This window comes from Phoxinus phoxinus, assembly GCF_949152265.1.
Source record: "Phoxinus phoxinus genome assembly, chromosome: 1".
NCBI lineage: Eukaryota > Metazoa > Chordata > Actinopteri > Cypriniformes > Leuciscidae > Phoxinus > Phoxinus phoxinus.
In genome coordinates this window covers 47,313,662-47,338,750 of record NC_136876.1, presented here as the reverse complement: position 1 = coordinate 47,338,750, position 25,089 = coordinate 47,313,662, and the positions used below count along the sequence as shown (strand labels likewise).

Sequence of the window (25,089 nt, the reverse complement as noted above, 5' to 3'; positions counted from 1 at the left end):
AAAGAAATTGTGCTTGGTACGTTTTTTTTCATCTTCAAACAAAACTTGGGTCTCCAGCCGACAAAGTTTAAACCCCGTTTTTCTCAGAGCTTTTCTCATAATGTTACACATTAGACGGACAGAAGACGGTCTTTTGTGGCTGTTTGAACACATTCGACCACATGAGCGTTTACACTATGAAAGCAATCCGGTCGAAAGTGTTTTCCACTGTCATCTGTCTCAAAACGCTGGCTGCCGTGGACTGATCGTGGACTTCAGGAGAAACCTTCAGGACCTGAAGTGGGACAATCACATTGACTCCATTGTGAAAAAGTCCCAGTAGAGACTGTACTTCCTTCGCCAGCTGATGCCTAGTTCACACTACAGGATTTTAAGCCCGATTTGCAAATCATTGAGCTCGCTGACAGGTCGGGGTGTTATCGCGTGCAAATCGCGGGGGATTAGCGGCCGATGAACGCTCGCCAATCTGTTAGTATGAAAGAGCCAACAACGCATCAAAGACGCTCGCAGACGCCTCGCAGACGCGTCACCGAGCCCAGAAAAATATCTAGCATGCTAGATATCTGGAGCTGTCGCACGACTCAACCACATGTGATGTCATGAGCTACAGCCAATCAGAGCAAGGCATGGGTTGAGGTCACCGGGAATACGCAGTTTTTTTTTTTCAGAGCAAATCATCGCGCAAACAGTTTGCAGCACTAATTTCTGTCTGACGTCCATATTCAAACAAAGACTCGCGTGTTGTGTACTTGTGTTCTTCTTCGCTGGCTAGTGGCGCGCGTGCTGTATTGCGTCATTTCCGGTTAGTTTTATCACGTGATTTTTCGTGACAAAACGTGGTTTGTAGACAAGATATAATCGTTGGGTGACAGAGTTGTTGTCAACTCGTGTAGTGCGTTACCTCCTGTTGCGGATCAATCACGTTGTGTCGTGTGGTGTGAACAGCTCAACAACTTGAACACTCCTGATTTCACAGAGAGCAAGTCATGTAGTGTGAACTGCACAGTTCAGCCCGACGGTTTAAAATCCTGTAGTGTGAACTTGCCTTGAGGAAGTTCAACCTGCCACCGGAGCTGCTGATCCAGTTCTACTCAGCCGTCATTGAGTCTGTTTTAAAGGGGTCATGACATGAGAAACCAAATTTGCCTTGATCTTTTGGTATATAAGAAGTCTTTGTACCATTAAAACGTCCTGCAAGTTTCATAGCTTAAGACGTCCTCCCCATTATAAACGAATCATTTATTTAATCAAGCTCTAAATACAGCTCGCTCTGGATCCATGGTAAGAAGTGACGTCACGGTACGAAGTGACGTACCAGCGTTTGCATATGACCCCCTCCAGCGCAAGACAACTACGCTCATTTCGTATCATTGTCGCGCCCGCGCGCCGCGTGCCTCACAAGCGTTCAGTCGACGGACAGCGAGTGGATCTGTGTACAGGGAAATTAAGATGCCACGCAGATGTGCTGTTCCTGGCTGTGGACAAACAACATCTTTGGATACGCTGCCGAAAGATCCAGTCGTCAGGGAAAAATGGATGCACTTTATTTTTTGCGGATGTCCCAGTCACGGCAGTGTTAATTTAAGCGTTTGTTCTATAACGTTACATTTTACATGCTGGCTTTGCTAGAAAACTGTTGCTCAAAGATAAGTCCGTGCCGACTATTCTCGGCTCAACAACGACGACGCAAACTTACTTTTTATCACTGGCTAATATAAACACATTTGTATAAGAGAATCCCCAAATGTTCTGGCTGGGGGCGTTAATAATTGATGCCTAGGCACTGACGTTAGCCAATCATAACAGTGGGCGTTAACACTGAACTCTTAAAGGGGAAACACCCCCAAAACAGACTGTGTGAATCAGAGGATGAGAAACAGGGTGGGAAAAGGTCATACATCACTACATTTTAAAAGTTTTTTGTAAAAAAAAACTATAGTAATACTATAATTGCACCTAAGCGAACATAATAATAAAATAAAATAAACCATGTCATGACCCCTTTAAGCACTTCCATCACTGTCTAGTTTGGTTCAGCTACCAAATCAGACATCAACAGACTACAACGGACAGTCCGGACTGCAGAGAGGATTTCTGGTGCCCCCCTGCCAACCCTCCAGGACCTGTACTCCTCCAGCAGGTAAAATCATCACAGACTCCACTCACCCTGGACACCACCTGTCTGAACTGTTACCGTCAGGACGGCGACACAGATCACTGGCCACAAGAACATCCAGGCTTCTGAACACTTAACATACCTACCAAGGCATATGCCTGTAAGTGCAATACTCACACTGTCTAGTGCAATATTCTCTAACTCAGGCAATATTTATATTTATTCATACTACTCAAAATACTGTAAATATATATATGTTCATAATCTGTAAATGTTTATTTGGACTAAACCCAACTGTTACCCTACTTTTATACTATTTTTAATTTTTATAATTTATTCTTAGAATTTGTATTTGTATTACTATGTTCTTGTTGTATTTGTATGTGTGGACTGGAAGCTTCAGTACCAATAAAAAAATCCTTGTCTGTGCAAGCACACTTGGCAATAAAGCTCTTTCTGATTCTGATCTGGTGGTGGAAAGTGGACAAACTCAAAATGTTTTAGACCCGTTTACACCTGTATTTAGTGTCGTTGTATGACCCATATTCATTTTGTATTATTTTATGTAATTTTGTATTATTTTGTTATACAGGTTGTATGATTGTGGCCTGTGGTCTATTAAGTAAAATCTTTTCCCCACATCCCTCCTTTCCCCATCCATCCATTTATCATCAGTCATACGCTCTTTTAACTCTGTTTCCCATGCAAATGTGCCTATTTATCACGATGTTTTCTCAACTAGGACTTCTAGTTTTGCTCCATGTTTCAGGGCGAGGTTGTAGCAAGGCGAGGAGAGGATCTTTTCCAAGCGGTGCAGTTATTAAAGCAAAACAACACAACAAAGCCGGGACAATGATTGGAAAAACAATTACAGGAAACCCAACCATACTTTGATGTGAACGGACCACAAAAAACTGAATCCACAAAACTAGGAACAGGGGCCCTGTGTCATGAAGCCGGTTTAGGGGGATAGTTTCAGTTTAGTTTGCACCAATCCTGGATATTCTACTTCATTTGTCATGTCTTTTTATTTTTCGGGTAGATGTACAACGCATTGGTCTACAGTAGGGCTGTGCGATATTGAAGAAAAATGCGATATGCGATAACTCCTTAAATAATGCGATATTCGATATGCGATACGATAATGCTTAAAGTGTGTAAAATAAACTTAAATTATCTTTACAATATATTTAAAACAATATAACCTACACTCTAAAAAATGCTGGGTTGTTTCAACCCAATTTTGGGTAAAATATGGACAAACCCAGCCGTTGGGTTAAATTTTTACATTACATTTTTAACCCAACGGCTGGGTTTGTCCATATTTTACCCAAAATTGGGTTGAAACAACCCAGCATTTTTTAGTGTACATGTGTTTCACATTCTTTTTATGACAAGAAAACATCCTTATAACTCCTAAAAGTGAACATCAGCGTTTTACTGTAGCATAAGAAGTGTTATTTTAACATCAGTGTAAAATAGTGTTAAGGCTTTCCTGTAGCTCAGTGGTAAGAGCATTGCGTTAACAACGCAAGGTTGTGGGTTCGATCCCAGGGGATTGCACATACCTATGTATAAATGTATAGGATGATGCAATGTAAGTCGCTTTGGATAAAAGCGTCTGCCAAATACATAAATGTAAATGTAAATGCAAGTGTAAACCACAGGGTTTCAGGTTATCCTACATTAGGTTTATTTAATTAAATATACTGAATCATAAAAATAAAACATTGCTTAGTTTTCACTGTATGTACTAAATATATCCTGATACTTATTAAAGCTAAAAAAACTGTCTTTTGTTCATGACCCCATTTATTGCAAGCTGTTTTGATATATACATTTGTGATATTTCGATAAATTCGATATATTGTGCAGCCCTAGTCTACAGATATCAGCAATTGCATTTGTCATGAGTTCAAATCATGCTTGATTGAATGTGATTTATATTGAACTGAAATAGAATCTGTTTTTCAATAGACATATTTCAGTAGAAAATACTCTCAGATAGGAACAAGAAGATCAGCAGTCAGAATAATATGGTGGGAGATGAAAAAAGTACTTCAAAAATCAAAACCGGAGCACAGAATGATCCATATATGAAAACCAGCCTCTATAATGCTTCAGAAAAAAACACAAAAGCCACAGCATTCAGTATTTCAGTGTTTATTTCTACAATGTTTCTCCAGAGCAATGTTGATTCATGCAAATATTTCTGGGTTTGCTTTGTCCTTTCAATGAAAGATTTTCATAATGGTCTTGTATTCTTCATACATTTCGAAGGGTTAAAATGTCTCTCAGTGTAACATTGAGTTTCTTCATGATTTATTGTCTATGAGAGCAAATCAATGTCCTGTTGGCCTGCTGTTGTTCTGCACATGAAGTATACAAAAACATTTATTTTATTATTTGCACATTGTCATTTTCGACTCCACTGAAACTTTTATCAAGTTATGCAAACTTGTGCTAATTGAACGTATTACTACACAATATTTGTCACAATTCTAAAAAGTAGCACAGATACCAACTTTTCTGTTTTCTGTTATATCCATGCAAAATGCCCTTTCAAACATTGTCGTCAACACTTTTATTTTCATTTTAACAACACAAGATCAAAACAGTTCCAGCACATCACCTTTTGCTACCTTTCCTCAAACAAGAATACAAAATCGAACAAATAAAAAAGTATAAATAATAAAGAAAGAAAAACGTTTTAAATTGCGCGAGAGAGACTTGTGTGGAACAGGGTAGTACATTACACTTTATTGGCATTTTAATGAGTCTAAATGCAAAGCATACCAGGGTTAGCAGCTAGTAACATTTTTTTATATGTAACTAATGGCTCAAATAAAAGGATCTTATATAGAAATTCAATTGGACCTTCATTCCCTGGCACAAAGCAGCAGATGTTTTAGACATCAATAACCCATTAGTTATGAAACATAAATATGACATCTTCATTTAACACATCCTTCCTACACATACATTAACACACTGGATGTTAAAGACAACATGAAGGTGGGTTTAAAACACATTTTATCAATATTTTTTACTATTAACATTTGAATGTAAAACAGGATGATTAATGAAAAAAAAATATAGGGCGTCAACTGAATGACTTTGATTGTGAAAAGTGGCTCTTATATACTCTACCAGAATGAAGTCAGGTGTTTTGGAGGGGAGAGAGGGATTGAAAGTAAGAGGGATTTTGTAATGTAATCAAAAAATAAAACATTTTTAGAGGAATAGTGTGAGAATAGAGAATAATGTGCAAAGTCGGTAAGACCAGTCGTGCACAGTATGACCAGAAATGTGTATTAAATTTTGATTTCATGTTGACTTTTGAATATTACACAGTGAATGGTATACCTGAGAAATCCTTCACTCGGTAAGCAAAGCACACGTATGTCAACAAGACATCTATGAAGGAGAACATCATCCCCTGATAGCAGGGCCTCCATCCATGATGCTCAGAGAGAACGCAAAGGAAGGAAATGCATGTAATGTGGTATTGTACTGTTCTTACGGTATGAGCTGTATGTCAACACACAAAGGCTGAAGGGTTTTTAAACTGTGCTTCTGGGAGCCGTCATGTCTAAATCGCTCTTGTATTTAGCGGGACACCCACAGCGCTGTTTCTGAATGCAAGATTTGTACAACTATTTCATATTAGGTGACGCAGGGCCAAGTACTGCATGCCTAGATAGAGAGGAATTACATGGATTGCATCTATATACGTTACTCTGAAGAGAGTTTTGCATCTACCATTCAAACCTCCCTAACAGTCTTCTGCAATGAAGTGATTCTTTTTTGTGCTAGTTTCAGATTAATAGTGAGAAAACTGAGATTTGACAGTGCGGTTTCTCCAAAATATTATAATTAAACACTGTAATGCTACAGTATTAAATAAATAACAAAAAGGTCAAGACCTAAATGAATAATACAACACACGTATAAAGTAATCAATAAGTAATATCCACTGACCCGACCACAGGGATACACAAGCACAAAACAATACCAACACAGCTCCTATACTGTGCTTCTGAAACCATGTTAAGTCTCCACGTGAAATGTTGTATCTGTTTTTTCCAAAGTTATTAAAATCTTTCTGATTACAATCTTTTTTTTTTTTCACCAAAAAAATTCAACATATTGCTCCGTATTTTCATAGAAGAGTTTGCTTTATATTTTCATAGAAGAGTTTTTTCCAAAGTTTTCAATGTCGGTTTGGTCTAATTATACGTGGAAAACATGGTTGATGCACAATCAGCAGGCTTAGTCGATTGTCTTACACGTTTCCTCAGAGATACTCTTCATCGGGAACAGTTTCACGTTGTCAACTCTGCTTGGGATGCTCCTGGAGCACTTGTACGCACTTTTCCTAATGATGCTTCGCAAGGACTTGAGTCCTTATTGTCATCTAGTGATCCCAAGTATATGTGCAAGGTAGGTTAATTCAAGTGACCTCTCTACACGCATATTTCAATTGGCGTCGTGACCAGGATTCGACCACTGTTGCCGTTGCTGTCACGGGAGACGCGCTCATAGCCGCCATTGGAGGAAGCCGAGCTGTTGGTGGATGTAGAGGAGAAGTGCGCCATCACCGGCTCCATCACGATCCCTTTAGCTACGCCACACACAGGCGACAAGCTCTGTTGCTTCAATCGGTCCACCAACTCGTCTTCCTCAGAGGAAGAAGAGCTAAGCTCAGCCTGACGGTTATTCATCACCGCGCCACCGTTGCAGTTCCCGCCCGAGGCGTGTGTCGTGTTCCCGTTCTCCGTGTCGAGCATCCAGCAGTGGTTGAAGTAGCTGAAGACCTCTTTGACGGAGCATCGGTGGTCCTGCTCGATGGACAGCAGACAGCGAAACATGCGGAGCGCATCGTCAGTGAAACGGCGCCACTGTGAAGGCACCGCGCTGGTCCGCCTCCGCCGCTGCTGCCAGCGCACAAACTCCTCGTAGAAGGCGTCGGACGGCAGCGCTTTCTCCCACGGGAAGTTCCCGGTGAGCATGCAGAACAGAAGCACGCCGAAGGCCCACACGTCGGTGCTGTAGTCCACGCACAGGCCCTCCTGCCGACCGGGGTCGCACAGTTCTGGCGCAGTGTACGGGATGGTCCCGCTCACCCGCTTCACCGGAGACCCGGCGCGCCTCGTCATGCCAAAGTCTGAGAGTTTCACCTTCCGGCAATCCTTGTCAAAGATGAGGACGTTCTCTGGCTTTATGTCACGATGCACCAGCTTCTTGCAGTGCAGGTAATCCAGAGCAATCGCCACCTGGTGCACACACCGCTTGGCAACGTTCTCCGGCAGTCCCACCTACGCACAAGGAGAGAGTACAGAATTAGATGCCATGTGGTTACATAATGGATATTATCATGATTCTCAAAGACTGACAAATCTGAAGACTTTTTATAATGCAGCAACAAGTGTGCAGGGAACACAAAGTCCTCAATTAGCTGCCAACAAAGGCACTGTTGCCAACTACATTCAATGGGAAGTAGCTGAAGACTGCTCAGAAATTTGCTAAATCTCGCTAGAGAGCGGCTACATATATAAATTATATAAATGTATAGTTCATATATAAATTAACTAAATTAATAACTTTTTTACAACAAAAATAAACCATCATTGAACTTACTTAAGCTGGACGCTATTTTCTTCTAGAAACAAACTTTGTTGCATTATTTTCCTGTTATCTCTATAAAGCTGCTTTGAAACTATCTGTATTGTAAAAAGCGCTATATAAAAAAGGTGACTTGACTTGTCTAGATGATGATGATGTCACACGCTCATTTACATATTAGTGATATCATTACATCATATCTGTCTAGTGTCAGTCCTTTACATTTCTTTGTTTCTCTCCTACTCTCTGTGCTCACATACTTTATTTTAATACAGCCTAATCCCCTATAAATCTGTTCTCATTTACATATTTCTCTGTTTATATTGTCAGGCAATGGAATGGGAATATGAAATAATGACTGAAACAAAGCCCATTAAGATTATGTGAGTTACTTCCAAGCTGCTGCTCTATTTACATGATTTATATTTATATTAAAAGGATTGTTTGCCTTTCTTATTTTTTCTTTGACTGCGCACAGCCTCAACTGAATGTGCTGCTCATCTTTAGCTATTCTCTGCAGTGGGATAGCATGACCCCATGCTTATGGGACAGTACAAGTCTGGGAAACTGAATAGAGGTTTGCCACTCTGCACTTTAAAAAAAAAAAGTTGCTAAATGTGTCTTAAAAGTCACTTAATCTAGTGCCAATTTCGCTAGGATGTTACCACTGAACAAAGTAAAAAAGGGGTAGATACAGAGATGCAAAATAGTAATCATACAAATCAAACAAAACCCTAACCCTAATTATTAAAATACACCATGTAAGTCGCCCAGACATGAATGAGACTCAAATCATCACACATAGGAAGGGGGGAAATCCCATAGATTTGCATTAAAGGAGGCACCTGAGTCATATCTACTGACAAGAATATCACAGACTTGAGGATGAGCTCTTTTGCCTTAATGCTAGTAAGCAACCACCCAGAACACCCTAGTAATGCACTAACAATCAGTCTAAAACTGTAGCAACTACCTAGCAACATCCTGGCAATCGCCCAAAACAACAATAGCATCTTAATAATGAGATGTACATTGCTTTATAGGACTCAAATGTTTATGATAATGGTACAAAACAGTATGATAATGATAAAAGTTTATTAGTAGAAAATAGTTTTCATTTTAGCATACTGTTCAATAAGAAATTAAAAATATATTCACAGAATCAAATAATTTTAATGCTTCCATTTAGGACTTTTTAAGCACACAGTATGAATATGTCTATTAGAAGAGATTCAAGCGAGGTAAAGAAGTTCTCGTTGTCTCACCTGCGGAGGAATGATGTCAAAGAGATCGCCTGCCAGCGCATACTCTTGAGCGAAGATGTAGTATTCATCAGTCTCGAAGGCGATGCCAAACATGTTGATGATGAAAGGACAGGGTGACAGGTAAAGAGAGATGCTGTACTCGCGAAGGAAACTCTTCAGCTTAGTGGTTTTCTTTCGCAAGAATTTCAGGGCCATTTTCGTGCCTGGAGGGAAGGAACAGAGGTAGAGGTTAGCATTGCTTAGCTTTTAAAGCATTGCTGATTATTCCGCCGCTGACACAAAGCTAATGGCCTACTTGCAATATCTGAATGTGCTCTTTTTAAATGTCATGCAGAGACAATGTCAAGTCATGTATTAATATGGGAAATAACTTTCCAAGGTAACAGGTTTCTTTGACTATAAATTCTAAAGCAAGTTTGAAAGGATTTGAAAAGAATACCAGAAGCAAGAACCACTAACATGAATCTATTTTCTGTTGGTTAATTCTGCTCTAACTTTTTCTGCTCATTGAAGCCATGACAGTAAGAATGCAAACAGTTCAAGCTACACACGCTTGATTAATTGCATTGTTCAACTGCAGTAATCACACTGTTTTATGTAGGGGAACCAGTAGATTTTCCTTGCGGTAAAAACTTGTTCATTGCATCTATGCATCAAATGACTTTCACTAGTAGAATGAAGAGGGTGGACTATCACCAATCCACGGCAGGCTCGAATCAGATTGGACGACATCTGTACTGGTTTCTATCCCACCGATAAACAAAATAAAGTTTAAAATGTACCATCTGAGGAAGAACTTTCACACCTGACACGTGTGGAGGGATTGTTTTGGAACCTGGTGTGTTTCCTACCTTAGTTCAGTTCGTTTAGGCATATATTAACACAACAATCACCCTTGGATCCGCACCAAAACAATCGGTCCAAGATTGCCTGAAAGAGGCGGTCTGGGCCGCTTGAAAACAAACTCTCGACGGCTCACTTGTGGCGAGAAAGCAATCCAACCCAATGGACCAACGAACTAGGCTGTGTCACAATAGGGGGGATGGGTCCGAGTGCTGAACTGGCCACCTGTCTGACCAAGACCCTTACATTCGTCCAAAATCCCCCAAATTCGAGCAAAGACGAAGTGAAATGCCTAATTGAAATTTGATCAGAACATATTTCAGAACAACTGTCCAAGGTGTTTAGCAAGCGTCTCTAAGAGATGTGGTTCAATCATCTGATTCAATCCTGACGTATGACCGCTATGAGCAGACTCCCGGAGGCGGGAATATAAACTGGTGCGCTTTAACCAATGAGAGGACGGTTTACTCACACGTGACTTGTATTTTGGTCCATTTAGAAATGCTGCCTTGCGTAAGCGAACCAAACCAAGAAAAGAATAGCAACATTGTAACAATTTCAATCCCCATTTAGGAACAAAGCAAGCGATCTACAGGTCTGAAAACGTCCTTAGATGTCCACATGCAGATCTGTGTATCCCACTTGGTTTTCTGTCTGTGAAATAATCAATATTATTAATTTTAGATTTTGCAGTTCTGATTTCAAAATCTACACATTTCCACCAATTTCCCCAGTGTTCACAGACACTTGTGCCATATTTTGAACAAGTATCGTTTTCTGCTGTTCAATTGTTGAAGCATATTTACTCACTAAATGGGACCAACTGTTTGTCAGTCACAGTCTCGTCAATGTCTTGAACAAAAAAAGACAGATTTTGCTTTGAAATACATAAAAGGAAGGTCAAATGGCTAGAGGAACCCCCGCCCCCAACTTTGTTATTACATAACACAACAGATAGCAGAAGCTGCCAGTGTGTACAAGATAAAGGCCTTAACAAAGGACCTTCATTATAAGCACAGCCGACAGTTGCACCTGCTCAGGCAGATGATAGACAATAGGGGCTTTTGCACCCGAAGAACCTGTTCATAGTTCCTTGAACTTTGTTTTTGGCCTGTTTGCACCGCAGGGACTGGGAACAAATTTAGTTCTAGCAACGCCTTTTGAAGGAGCTAAATTAGCTCCTACTTCAGAGTGGGGTCTAAACCAACACAATAGAAACTACCAATGAAGTAAGTGTACGCTGATTGGAACACATGCTTGACGAAACAGCACCCACCATTTTTAAAAACCGTGCAAAATTTAAAGTGTAAAGTGTTTTATATTAAACACACAAACATACAGAAGGCTAATGTTAACGGCAGTTACCTGTCACCTTTGTCTGCGGTGTTGTGTTGTTTAGCACTGCAAGTTGTCGTCTTTTAGCCCTCTCCATCGCATAACTTATACGTCTACATTCCATCACGAATCCCACGACACACAACAAAACACAGCTCCAATCACGCCGTCCTCCATTCACTTCAGAGTTCCTACTGGCGGCTCCTACTAGCATTCCTACAGGAAAATGGCCCTAGGGGGAATTTAGTTCTCGGGGAAACCGTCCTGGTGGCTACCGTAGTTCCTTTATTTGCGAAAGCTCCTGATCTGGGACTGCATTAGGTGGAACCTAATTGGGAATTGTCGGATTACAATTTGTTGTTGACGTTGTTGTTGACATCTTTCTGATGTACTGAGATACTACAGTGTAGTCCTCTGTGCAAATAAATATTTGTAAAGACTTGAATGGTTTGACAAACTCTTTGTTGACATATTTCCTATATATACACCTAAGGGCTTGTCCTTTTTTTAAATAGAAATAAATACTTTTTAAATAATCAGAGCCTGGAAATCCATGATGTTAGCCATGCTAGTTGGTTGCAGGTGATATTCTGCTGCATTACATTCTGAATGTCTGAACTTCCTACTTGGAAAAGTGTAATTGAACACCACTTGAAGTCAGACTTTCAACTTGGGAAATTGTGCAAAAATCCACAATTCTGATTTCGCCCAGAGATGCAGGTGTATGGCATCAGTTAAGGATAAACATTCACTTTTAAGCCAATGAAATGCATCAGTGAGTTCCTACATTACAAGATAATTAAGCCGTAGATGTGTTAAACACAGTATGAAACACATGATCCTCTCTGCTGATAATCGTACACCTGCAGAACAAATGTTAGCATTGCACAGCATCGTTTATCCTCTGCGTTTTAGTTGCTTGGAGACGTCTGTTGTGTTCACAAACTGAAACGATAGCACTCTACAACCTTCGGGCAATAGAACATTTTAGTGGTCAGAAGTCAGAGATGTTATGTACAACCTGTAGGAGTATTGGATGGAACGCAGTATTAAAGAGAGAACTTAAAGAGGTACAGTACAATACACAACCCTGAGCAGTAGACTTAAATCAATATTTGAATTCATTTTAATGGAAGAGACAAACTATACATTTTAAATGCATATAGCATAATAGTATATATATATATATATATATATATATATATATATATATATATATATATATATATATATATATATATATATTAGGGCTGCTGGGAATCTATTCAAAAAATTAACTAATTAGTTGCACAATTTGCTGTAATTAATTGCAATTAATCGCATTTTTCCCCAAGCTTGTAATCACCAATATTTAAACGTAGAATCACCTAATTAAATTAAACACAGAAAAAAAAGGAACAGAAAATAGTCCTATATTCAAAATAATATTAAACATCAATATATCAATATATTATTCTTTATTCAGTTCTATGCAACATACTCAGATTTAACAGTTTTTTTTTACTAATTATCAAAATAAAGTATAGTCCTACAAAGCTATTTTTACCAGACCATGTGATCAGTGCAGATAATTTTACCATTGTTGTCCAGCATGACTATATTAGCTCAGTAGGGCTATTGCAAACAGAAGTCTACTACCGAGAAACTTCATGTTATTTGAGCGGACTTTGCTTTTCCAGTGTGTGATCGGATTCGGTACATGATTGGACCGACACACACACACACACACACACACACACACACACACACACACACACACACACACACACACACACACACACACACACACGGAACGGAGAGCGCCGAACACAGAGGGGCGGGGCGGCATATGTTCGGCATATATTATTTGCCTTTTTTCTCTTTCGGAGAAAATTCAGTGCATCCAGCTTATATGGTATTTGAATTCAGCTTTGCTAATCGTACACAGCATCTTTTTTTGTCAAACGCACCATCAGGCAACTTTTTAAATGCAAACATTCCTCTTAAAACTCCATCCTTGTCCTTCTCCATCATGACTTGGTTCGGCACACTCACAATAGCAGCCGCAACAGGAAGTCATTAAAACGAGGCAAAAAAAGTGCTGCGTCAATTTCGTTATTTTTTTAAATGAGTTAAACATCTCAAATTAATCGCAAAGATTAACGCGTGAATTCCCCCAGCCCTAATATATATATATATATATATATATATATATATATATATACATATGCGTAAAGCAATTCTGGAATACAAAACATTTAATTACGGTCTGAGAATTCTCACAAATAACATGAAACTGTCAAGAAAAAGCCTTTAAAGCAAACTACAAAAATAGCAAATACAAATTCAGCTCACTCCTCTAGTGATATTCCGGTTGGTAAACACACACTTCCCGTGAAGGATGTCCCATGATATAGATGCAATATCTGTCAGATTTTAGAGCAGATATCCTGAGATGTAAATTTTATGACAGCTCACGAGACGAGTTCTGCTGAGGCCAGCGGGATAGTGGATTCCTGGAACTGCCCCCACAATGCATTACAGCATCAATCCTCTAAGTATGGCCCATACGGCATGTAAATAATAAATGAGGTGAGACTGATGGGGATTTTGGATGCTGATAGATGGTGTGTTTTGCATCTCTTTGAAATCTGGAGAATGCACAAGCCAAACAGGGGGCACTTTATAGGCTGGAGACCATCAATACGCTTCAAAAAAAAGAAAAGAAAGGTAAACGTGACGTCTTGATCAGAACATGTGGATGATATCCTGAAAGGACCTGAAACTGTATCTGGGAGGAGGTGCTTGTTTTTTTAAGCTATGCCTTCATGATGGTCACCATCATACCGTATGTTTTGGTAGTTGGTTCCCAGATTTGGTTGCTGGTGTTCCAACAAGGACTATAACTATAACTTATAACTAAAGACTATAACTTCACCATCACCTTTTTCACAAAGAACAGCACGGACATACTGTAATCGAAAGGCTTTTAGTTTACAACTGTAGCAAAAAAAAAAAACATAGCAACTCAGACGGAGATGTGAGCTGCCAAAAAATGTTACATAGGAAACGGCACTTGTATTTGTCTGGTGAACTGTACACAAGACCATTTATTCAGTAGTCAAACGAACTAAACTTCCCAGTCAGATGGGCTTGTGTCCATTCCAAAAGCTCGCGTGTGAAAGCGTACGTGGTCTAGAAGATCTTGAAAATATGACAGATGACTGATAAATAATGCATGATTTCATAGGACGGAGAGAAATGTGTGCTTGTAGGTGGATTTCATTTTTGTGTACAAACATTCTCAGTCAGTTTGAATAGGAAAAATTCACATAGGAAAGAAAAAACACAAATGAGATCCTTTTCATATCTCAAGACATCAATTACTATTAAATGGAGAGCAAAGTGTGTAGAAGACCCAGTAGCATACGAGTTGTGTGTACTGCTTTTTATGGTGCTTGGCAGACCCTGGTCATTATGTGCTTTCATATACTTTCATTACTTATAGTCTTTAAAATTGTCCTGTAAATGAATGGTAGAAAAAACACTCATCCTCATAATGGTGACTACAAACTTTATTATTTTCAATAAAACAACATCTAAACCTCTGTTAATTCTCAACAATAACTTTACATGTATGAAAGAATGTCAGTTCTTGTGTTTCTCTTTTTTCTGTTCTTGTTTCTCTGTCCTTCAGTGATTCTGCTTATCAGGTGTTCATCAGTGTCTCAATTCACTCACTTCTTTTCATTCACTCTGTCAAGTGGACTATATTAGTGAACTAGTGCAGGGAATAGTGAATGAGGGTATAGGGTGTGATTTTGAACACAGCCTCTGAGAGTCGACTTTGAGCGCTGTTAATTCACAGTATATTCCTGTAGGATAGTTTCTCGAAAACGACAAATATTACCCTTAATGCATTATTTTCTACGGTATATTACTGTTTTAATGGAAAATGGTATGTTACTGTCAGAATTTGGCCGTTTTTTTACAGCAAGGTTTTACAGTGTAGATTAGAAGATAATGTGTTTTTAGAAAGATGTGTCATCTCAACAATTGGTATGTTGTTGAAAAGCCAGTGGTGAACATACTGTACTACCCTCACAAAGTTACCAAGCCCTGGTCTATAGCATCCATGCTGTCCATCCCCGTCAACCTACCTCTGATCTTGTGAATGACCAGGTCCACCTTGCCGTAGGTGCCCTTCCCAAGCTCCCTGATGACCTCATAGTATTTATTAAAGTCCAGCTTCTCCAGGTTCTCCGCAGTGATGAGCTGCAGCTCTTCCAGGATGTCAATAGAGGATCGGGACATGTGAGGTGAGGAGCTCATTATTCCAGAGACGGAGAGGCCAGTTACCACGACAACGGTGATGATTTAAAAGTCTAAAGGCAGGAGAAGAAAAAAAAAAGAGATTGTTGATATACATGATTAAATACCCTAAAATAACTATTTCCACACCTATTGCAACTGAACCTGATTGCATTGGACACACACTTTATCAGGAACATCACAGTTACAGAGATTGTGGGCATTTGTTAGCAACGCAAACAAGTCCTTATATAACCTCATGCATCCTCCAGTTCACTGATCTTCTTTCTGTGCTGTGGAGGCCCTTTCATGTGCACGACATCACAGACTGTATCTCAAATGAGAACGCATGAGAGGAACTGAGCAGAACAAAAGATCAGAGCGCACAGACCCGGACCGATCCCTTTTGTAATGCTAAAATCACATGGTCCCATAGGGCTTTTTATTTCCGCACCACGAAAGACTCTCCGAAAGGTGTTAGAGGACAAACTGGCCTGTTGCATAACACCATGTTATATTGTTTCAGCTAACACGCACTATATCGGCTCGGTCAAAAAGAACAATATCATTCATAAAGTAAGTATGTAGTTACAATGCACAACAAATAGTACAAACACAGTCTAAGAGGCTGGGCATTTGTGTCTGACACCATTTGTGAACATGAATGACACACAAAACATGAATCTTGCTGAAGCTATTGCATGCTATTACTTTTCTAAAAAACTTAAAGGGATACTTCACCTCTGGAAAGATGAATGTGTTTTTAAAATGGGTCATTTATGTAGTAGAAATGTGAAATTATTTTTGAATTTGGAGCCTTCTAGACTGAGAAAAGCCAGAAATTTTACTTCTGGCTCATGTGGATGAAAGACAACAACTCCCAGAATGCACTTGCTTCGCTGCCCTACGATGCCACTCCCAAGCCACGCCTACCGGTAAGAGCGCATTAAACAACAGGGCTATGCTACTAGTAAGTCTCCGTGACGAGTCTGCCTGGGATTTCGAGATCGCCAAAAATGTCCGGGATTCGGCTTTTGCGTTCTACAGTCGCCATTCATCATGTTTACTGCGGTGAGCGGGACGAGACTGACGGCCGCGGGAGAACGACGCGAGGCCGGTGGCGTGATTACTGATGAGCTGCACATGTGAGACGCACCGGTCGGTATCTCTCACGGAGGAGCGGGTATTTTCTTAGCAATGCTAAAACGCACATTAACCCATCACTTGTTTAGCGTTCATGTAAACACTACATTCAGATTCACCAATCGGAATGAATTCAGTTAGATTGAAACAAAAGGTGTGCGTGTAAACAAAAAAAAAAGGTGGCAATTGCAGAAAGCAAAAGCCGAATCCCGGACATTTTGGGCGATCTCGACGGCCGGACATGTCCGGGAAAAAGAAGATGGTCACCCCTACTGCTCAGCTTTCTCCACAGAATAAGATCCTGTTAGCTTAGCTTCCAAATATAAGATGGCTGACTCTATTTGTACATTCTGTGAGTGAGATCCCTCTATGGGCGGGTTGAAAACATGCGGATCTAGCGCCTTTTACTGGCGGTAGTTTTTAGTCTCTGGCCAAAAAAGCCTTCGATGGCTCAAAATGACGTTTTTTGCGTCATCGGAGGATTTTTTACAGACAAAAAAATACATAAATCTCTCGTCTCAGGGGTACATGAGGGAGGGAAGCACGGTAATTCGAAAATACTACAGGCTTTCTACTGATACAAAGCTTAATACTAAATCCTGAAGTATCCCTTTAAGATTGTCAATATGATGCCGGTATATGTAACATAATTTAATAATAGAAAATTTGGTTAAACTGTATTTTAAGGTGATTTTAAGGTACAATTAAGTATTGAGCATTATTAATGAACGACATGACCTTACTATAGGGTTAGGATTATGTTTTTTTTAGGGTTAGTTGCTTGTAATAATTTAATTGCATAATTTTGAGTTAGCAAGTACATTTAACATGTGTAATGGTAAATTAAAGTCAAACTTTAAATTAAAGTTAAATTAAAGTCAAATCAAACTTGCAAAATAGAGATTTGGCATGCTTTTATTTCTCTAAACATCTGTTGTTTTAACATATATGGGAAAACAATTTAAAGGCATTGTGAATGTTGTGAAACAAAATTAGAATGTCGTGAGATATTAGATTTCATAATGGCCATCTTAAAGAATGCTCAATGGGATTTCCACTAATATAACAGAGATTTCTGAATGAATTTGCAGTCCTGATGGCACATCGGTCCTGCCAGTGCTCATTAATAGAGAAGAATGTGTTGAATAAGACAGGATGACAGCACTTCCTGTTCATTGACACCATCTGTGGAAATATGAAAGTGTGTGTGTGTGTGTGTGTGTGTCAGAGAGAGAGAGAGAGAGAGAGAGAGAGAGGGAGATAGAGAGAGAGAGAGAGAGAGAGAGAGAGAGAGAGAGAGAGAGAGAGAGAGAGAGAGAGAGAGAGAGAGAGAGAGAGAGAGAGAGAGAGAGAGAGAGAGAGAGAGAGAGAGAGAGAGAGGGAAAGTGTGGAGCTGGGTTTTTTTTGAGGGGCAACTCATCAAACACTTTGAACCCCATGCACAAATCTAGGGCGTTCTACTTCCTATCTCAAGGATTAAAGACTCACAAATAACAAGATAAAGGGGGACTGTGTCAGGTAATAAGAAAGTCTTGATCTAGTGGGCAACATTCACACCGCAGCAGAAAACAATTGATTAAGAGTGCTACTGCTACATTCAGTTCTGTTCATGCATCATTGATTTGCGAAATAAAGTGACAACCACATCACAGTTGAATTTTAAATATGTTTGCAAGACAATTCAAGTAACACGAATGTCTCAGATAGATAGATAGATAGATAGATAGATAGATAGATAGATAGATAGATAGATAGATAGATAGATAGATAAATAGATAGATAGACTGAACAGAATGTGTACAATAACAGTATAATGAGCAGTAACTGGATGTCCTTTTCTAAGCGGGTCTTTCCAGTGGACATACAGACATCCTCAGCCCACACAGTTTCTCATCTCTCCAGTAAATGTGCCATGTTGTAGCACAGCTCGCTTCATCTTTACCAGTGTGCCGAGCCTGGTGCTTTATTGACCTGTTCCTCATCTTGTGTTCAATGTTTACTTCTCTGGCTGTCCTCCTCCAGCTTCGACAGAAAAAGCAATACTGCAAGAGATGAAGTGGCTGCCAAAATCCTGTGCTTAGCCATTTAAAGGTAATCATCATTACAAGCGGCTTAATCAATGCTATACGGGCTCTTACGAACACTACACTCACTGTAAATATCCATCTAAGTCCTTTAGAGGTGAGCACTGTACAGTTTGCATAGCAGTAGTAGACTACAACTACAACCTGTAGCCATTGCCAAGTGTCTAAAACAAAAGAAGGTTCCCTTCAAGCATCACTATTACTGATATTCGAGTCAAACAATTCCTAAACATAATTATTTAACTTCAGAACATAACTTGTGACATGAAATTCGGGATTCAAGACTCAAACAACCCCTAAACCTAATTATTAAAACTTCAGTGCATAACTCGGACAAGAAATTCGGGATTCAAGACTCAAACAATCCCTAAACATAATTATTAAACTTCAGTGCATAACTCAGACATGATATTCGGGATTCAGGACTCAAGCAACCCTTAAACATAATTATTAAACTTCAGTCCATAACTCGGACATGATATTCGGGATTCAGGACTCAAACAACCCCTAAACATAATTATTAAACTTCAGAACATAACTCGGACAAAAAATGCGGGATTCAGGACTCAAACAACCCCTAAACATAATTATTAAACTTCAGTGCATAACTCGGACAAGATATGCGGGATTCAGGACTTAAACAACCCCTAAACATAATTATTAAACTTCAGTGCATAACTCGGACATGATATTCGGGATTCAGGAGTCAAGCAACCGCTAAACATAATTATTAAAGGGCACCTATTATGACATTTAAAATGTTCCTAATGTTGTTTAGGGAGTCCCCAACAACAGTTTTACATGCATGCAATGACAAAAAACACTTTTGTTGTCGTATAATATGCATTTATTTTTACCTGATTTGCTCACCGACTCCCAAATGAATCGTTCAACGACTCGTTTTTCCAAACCCCTCCTTTGCGCGACGCTAATCTGCGTTGATTGGTCAGATGACCCAGCAGTGTTTACAGAGATAATACTTATTTTTAACACGGAGTACAATGATGCTTTTATCAATTAAATTGTGTTATAATAATGATTATAGTCCACTGCTTTATAGTTTGTAGTAAAAAACGAAAAATAAGATAAATAATTTAATGTTATGTTAGCGAGCATAGCCCAGAGTTCATATTGTAAAAGCACAATCAGTCTTTGTTTGCGTTAGCCCGATGCATAAACATAACGTTTTTACACACAAAAAAATGCAGTTACGTTACTACAAGGTATTATTCTATTCTTTAGACAACTCCGAAAACAACGACAAACACTTCACATATCTCAATACACTTGCCATTGAAGACCTAGAAGCTAAACGGTGCTTACACAACAAACAAAATAATTATTAAGCATGCTACATAAAATATAAAAGCAACAATTATTAATAACACTTACAGGTTGTGATACGGAGGAGGAAGCTGATGCAAATACACTTGGAACTGAACCTTCCTTCAATATCAGCCGGCTCGCGAATCCAAGTTTGATTGCATTTAAAAAGCAATCGTCTTCAAAATGGCGCGAACAAAGCACAAGGCTCGGACTAATACTTCTGTGGTATAGTTGTATATATGAATTGTAGCCACTTAGGCTTCAAATGCTCCTCCTTGGGCAGATGAAAAAAGTTGTCTTTTGAGTCGCACTTCAGAACACAGCGTCTCGTCGCCATGATATTTCCCTGCTGGCCTTGGAGCGCAATAAGTGGGCGTATCATATTCAAATAACTTTACAAGTTGACGTCATCTAGTCAGAGAAAAAGCTTCGGTCTTCTAACGATTCATACAAATGACTCCGAGTCGACTCTTACTTTTGAAAGACAATAACTTTATATACGGTGCACTTTCATATTTCAAACTTTGCAGGATGTTTTTGTTCACTTAGATCTATGTTACACACTACATGAAAGGTAAATTTCAAAATTCCATAATAGGTGCCCTTTAAACTTGAGTGCATAACTCGGACATGATATTCGGGATTCAGGAGTCAAACAACCGCTAAACATAATTATTAAACTTCAGTGCATAACTCAGACATGATATTCGGGATTCAGGACTCAAGCAATCCCTAAACATTATTAAACTTCAGTGCATAACTTGGACATGAATGACGGCTCAAATCATGCAGCTTGTTGAGGAGAAATGTGCTGCTAGTTTTTGAAGTGATCTGTCTTGAGATTTTGCCCGGCGGTCATAAAATGGCTGAACAAATCCTATTACTTTTATTGAAGGAGGAACCGGAGCCATATCTACAGCCTTGGGGTTGACATCTTTTTGACTTAGACACTCAAGTGGCCTTTTATTTCAGTAATTTAATATCTAGTACCATTATTTTTTTTAAATATACTAGACTTGAAGACAAGTAAAAAAATAAAGCACACTTGTTTTTCAACAAGTGCAGTGCAGGTAGTCCTGGTATTTGTACTTGTGCAGTACAAATCCTTTCTTACCAATTTACAGTATAACATGAGAAACCTGTACAGATATTGTCAGAAAATGATTTTGTTTGTCGACAATACATTTTATTTACTCTGTTCCCATGGTGATCGAGTAGCAGACAGATAAACCACCAGTGGCAGCTGAAAATGGTGTTAGGACCTTGTGTACTTTCAGAAAACCTCTTGCCATCAGTCTTTGTAATGAAGAAGATTTGTCTTGCGCTGAAAACTGAACTAGACAGGGTTCAAAACAAGATTGAAATTGCCATTGGAGTTATGGAGTAATCAGGGTATGGAGGCTAGATATATAAGCCTGTCGAATGGTTTTGCAGCACAAATCCCTCTACCATTAATCACAACGCCAAGCACGTGTAGCGGGAGCGCAGAGGAAATGAATATCTGTAAAATACAGAGAATACTCAGACATACGCACCTTATTCACTGGATGCCATTGAGCAACTATTGATTTTTCCAAAGCCTTAAAGGAATAGTTCAGCTCAGAATGAAATTTGTGTTATCATTTACTCATCCTCATGCCGTTCCAAACCTATATTTCTTTCTTCTAGAAGATATTTCGAAGATAGCTAGGGTCCAGATAACATCAGGCACCATTGACTTTTATTGTACATGGACAGAAAAAAATAGAGATATATTTTTTAAAAATATTGTCTTTTGTGTCCCACAGAGGAAAGAAAGTCTGAAAAAATTGGATCGGCATGAGGGTGAGTACATGACAGTACATGCTTTTTTTAGATGAACAACCCTTTTAAATGAGTTGCTTCTAAAGTTGCTTTCTACTGTATCTTCCAGGTTGTATTGTGCACATCCGATTTCATATTCATTTTGTTGTTTGGCTTCTAGTCCAATGCTTTGCAACTCAGGGAGCGTTTTAGGCATTCATTTACACGTCAACAGCGTTTTAGGGCCCTGAATACGAATAATTTCGAAAACGGGAAGTGAATGTTTTTGGAAACAATACCGTTATCGCCTCCGACGTGAATTTGTGAAAATGGTGATGTCAGGCGCATGCGTATTATGTGTTCAGTCTATAGATGCTTCACGAGTTCACACTACAACAATACAGCGATTTTTGTCATTTTCGTGGATCTGTGTGAACAGGATTGTTTTGACAATGTTGTCGTCTGTACAAAGAAAAAAAATGCAAAGGTAAAACTTTTCCGCTTTTAGTACATCGTTGTCGTGTAAACGTCCCCAGAGTCAGTGCAAAAAGATAACTGATAAAGTTAAGTTCCAGGAACTGTGTTTGAGACCATAGTAGAAAACCCTATAATCTCTGTTAGTGCTGGTTCTGTTCACTCACACACACACACACACACACACACACACACACGCACGCACACACACACACACACACACACACGCACGCACGCACGCACGCACGCACGCACACACACACACACACACACACACACACGATGCTCACAGTGCTATGAAGCATTATATATTCACGCTTGGAGTCAGATCAGTGAGACACTAAGGGCTCGAGGCTTGGTCCTTGGTGCTGCTTTCACAGTGAGCACGAGTCAAAATGCAATCAAAATTAACTTTATTGTGCACGTTTCATCTGTGCATAAAAACGTATGTCCTGGTTAATCTTTTATCAAAAGAATAACTTGCTTCGTTCGTTTTAGCTGGCATCACAAACGGCCTTTCACTTTTTTCATCCGCAAATCCCTCCCCTGCTTAATGTAACGGATAAAATCTAAGTTTGAGACTTTTTATCATTAAATAAATATTATTATTTGTGTTTTCAATATATGTTTCATTCAGAAATATGGCAGATTATGGAAGTAAACAAGATTGCAAATGGTATTGTCAGTGTGGCTCTGTGCATGAAAGGTATTTTCTAGCTAGTCATATAATCCTAGATTCAACTTAGGTCTGATAAATATACTTATTTCAAACATTGCAGGATGCCTGACCAAGGTTTGCTTGACCACAATTTTGCAATTATATTTGAATTAATTTCAGGTTTCATTAAATTCAAGCAGTTACAGGATTGTTTCTTCACAAACATCTTTGAATGAAATAATGTCGCAACAGTTTAAACATTATATATTTAATACCCTGTTATTTTTAACTATATTTATTGTGTGAATGTGTATATGAATGTGAGCATTGTTTTTATAGGATGCACAAGCAAATTTCGTTGTGTGGTACTACTGCACAATGACAATAAAATCTACTACTACTACTACTACTACTCTTGACTGACTGGATATCAGATCTTGGAATTCAAATAATGAAGCTTTATCTAGACAAAGGACACATACATGTGTGTGTCTGAATACTCACATCTAGTGACAGTCTCATGCATTGGCCATTTTCAGCTTATCGGCATCTTCCGAAAACCTCTTTTAAATATATATACACAAATATCAAATATGTAAATACTGAGTAAATGTTCTGTAAAAATGTCAGTGTCAAATCTCAACTGCCAAATCTAAAAGTATATGCTATATCCCACATTATATCTGTCCTGTAATAACCCTATATTACTCATGAAGCTTGCATCTAAATTGGTTGTCATCAGGCCAGCAAAATCATGTCTGAACAATACCGGTTATAAACAGGACATTCAGTTTCATGCACTGAACACTTTACGCCTTTGGGTTTGTGCGAGTGTGAGCATGGCTATCCATGCATGCAACAACAAAAAATAACAAGTAAATGAATAACCATCTCTCTTTAACATGTAACTAATATATATATATAGTAGCCTATATATGAATGGCATGCCTTCACTTCACTTTTACCCTTCTAACAGCAGCTCAATGTGTGTTTTGCAGCCTATTGTTCTTCAGAGGATTGCTTCCTATGCAGATTACATAGTAAAGGGCTCAGCAGCATTGAGACCTTCATGTCAATAATGAGAAAACAACGAATGGATGCGCCTGGCTGTTTGCATGCACCAATAATGTGTTGTTATTATAATACATATAATAATTATATTGCTCATATTCGAAGTAAAGTAAGGTTTTATGGAAGTAAGGCATCTGTATTACTACCTACACAGTACAGCAGCTCATACTGTCAAATGACAATGGCAAATGAGAATGACACTGAGCATCAATATGCATATTTGATCAATTATATGAATGTTAAATACAATGTGTCCTACCTTTCAAGGAGCAAATGATGCGCAAACCCCACGCTGTCATTCCGTTGTGGTCAATGTTTATAACTAGAACATCAGGAGCAATGCATGTAACGTTATCTTTCAGCTCTCCTCTCTGTTATTTATATCTTAAAGCCTTGATATTATTGATTCTTGTACACACACATTCGACAGAGCGACTGCTGTTGCCCTATTGTCTCTCCGTTGGTGGTGGATGTCAGTAGTGACAGCTCTGTTCCAGCCCACCGCGTTATCGACCAATCAGAGAACAGGCTGAGCGAGCGCTGCACTAGCCCATTGAGAAATCAACCAATCAGAGAGCAAACCGAGGCAGCGCTGCTCAAGCCCGACCAATCAGAGAAGAGAGCGATGGATCACTGGAGTCGGTGCATTCTGTCTCCGTACAGATTTCTTTTCTCGTGAGGCGCTTAAAGATTCAGAGACTGCAGTCGCTCGCACAGATAAAAACATCAGGTCCAGCAGTCATGAAAACCCTAGAAATATGGTGATTTCCAAACATTACTTCAATGAGCTAATTGTTGCATTATTACATATTAAATTAATACCTTTTGTGATTTTGTAGGCAATATTTACATTTCTGAAATATATAACTTAGACCTCTGATAACAGATCACTCATTGTAATGTGGACTCGCGCATTTTTCTATAAAGCTGCTTTGAAATTATGTGAATTATGAAAAGCGCTACAAATAAATGTGAATTGAATTGAACATGTAGGCTAATGGAAAAAATACATGAATAATATTTATTTATGTCTACTTATGCTGGAAACGTTGAGAATGAAATGCCCATATAGTGATT

At 39.0% G+C, this 25,089-nt stretch overlaps 1 protein-coding gene across 1 annotated transcript; it reads right to left on the bottom strand.

The window, feature by feature from the left end:
- Window positions 1–4,265: 4,265 nt before the first annotated feature.
- On the bottom strand, window positions 4,266–24,476 carry unm_sa1261 (un-named sa1261). Its single transcript, XM_079622384.1, has 4 exons — window positions 24,272–24,476; window positions 15,324–15,548; window positions 9,007–9,209; window positions 4,266–7,434 (listed from the first exon to the last, which is right to left on the bottom strand). Exons 2-4 carry the CDS (start codon window positions 15,493–15,495, stop codon window positions 6,583–6,585), a joined length of 1,227 nt encoding a protein of 408 aa, XP_079478510.1. The 5' UTR covers window positions 15,496–15,548; window positions 24,272–24,476; the 3' UTR covers window positions 4,266–6,582.
- Window positions 24,477–25,089: the final 613 nt, after the last annotated feature.

Excerpts from the sequence above, each read along its gene's own strand:
- unm_sa1261 (XM_079622384.1), bottom strand. The coding sequence starts at position 15,495 with ATGAGCTCCTCACCTCACATGTCCCGATCCTCTATTGACATCCTGGAA. Across the intron at positions 9,210-15,323 it reads GGTCATTCACAAGATCAGAG|GCACGAAAATGGCCCTGAAA; the intron begins GTAGGTTGACGG and ends CCTTCCCTCCAG. Across the intron at positions 7,435-9,006 it reads TTGACATCATTCCTCCGCAG|GTGGGACTGCCGGAGAACGT; the intron begins GTGAGACAACGA and ends CCTTGTGCGTAG.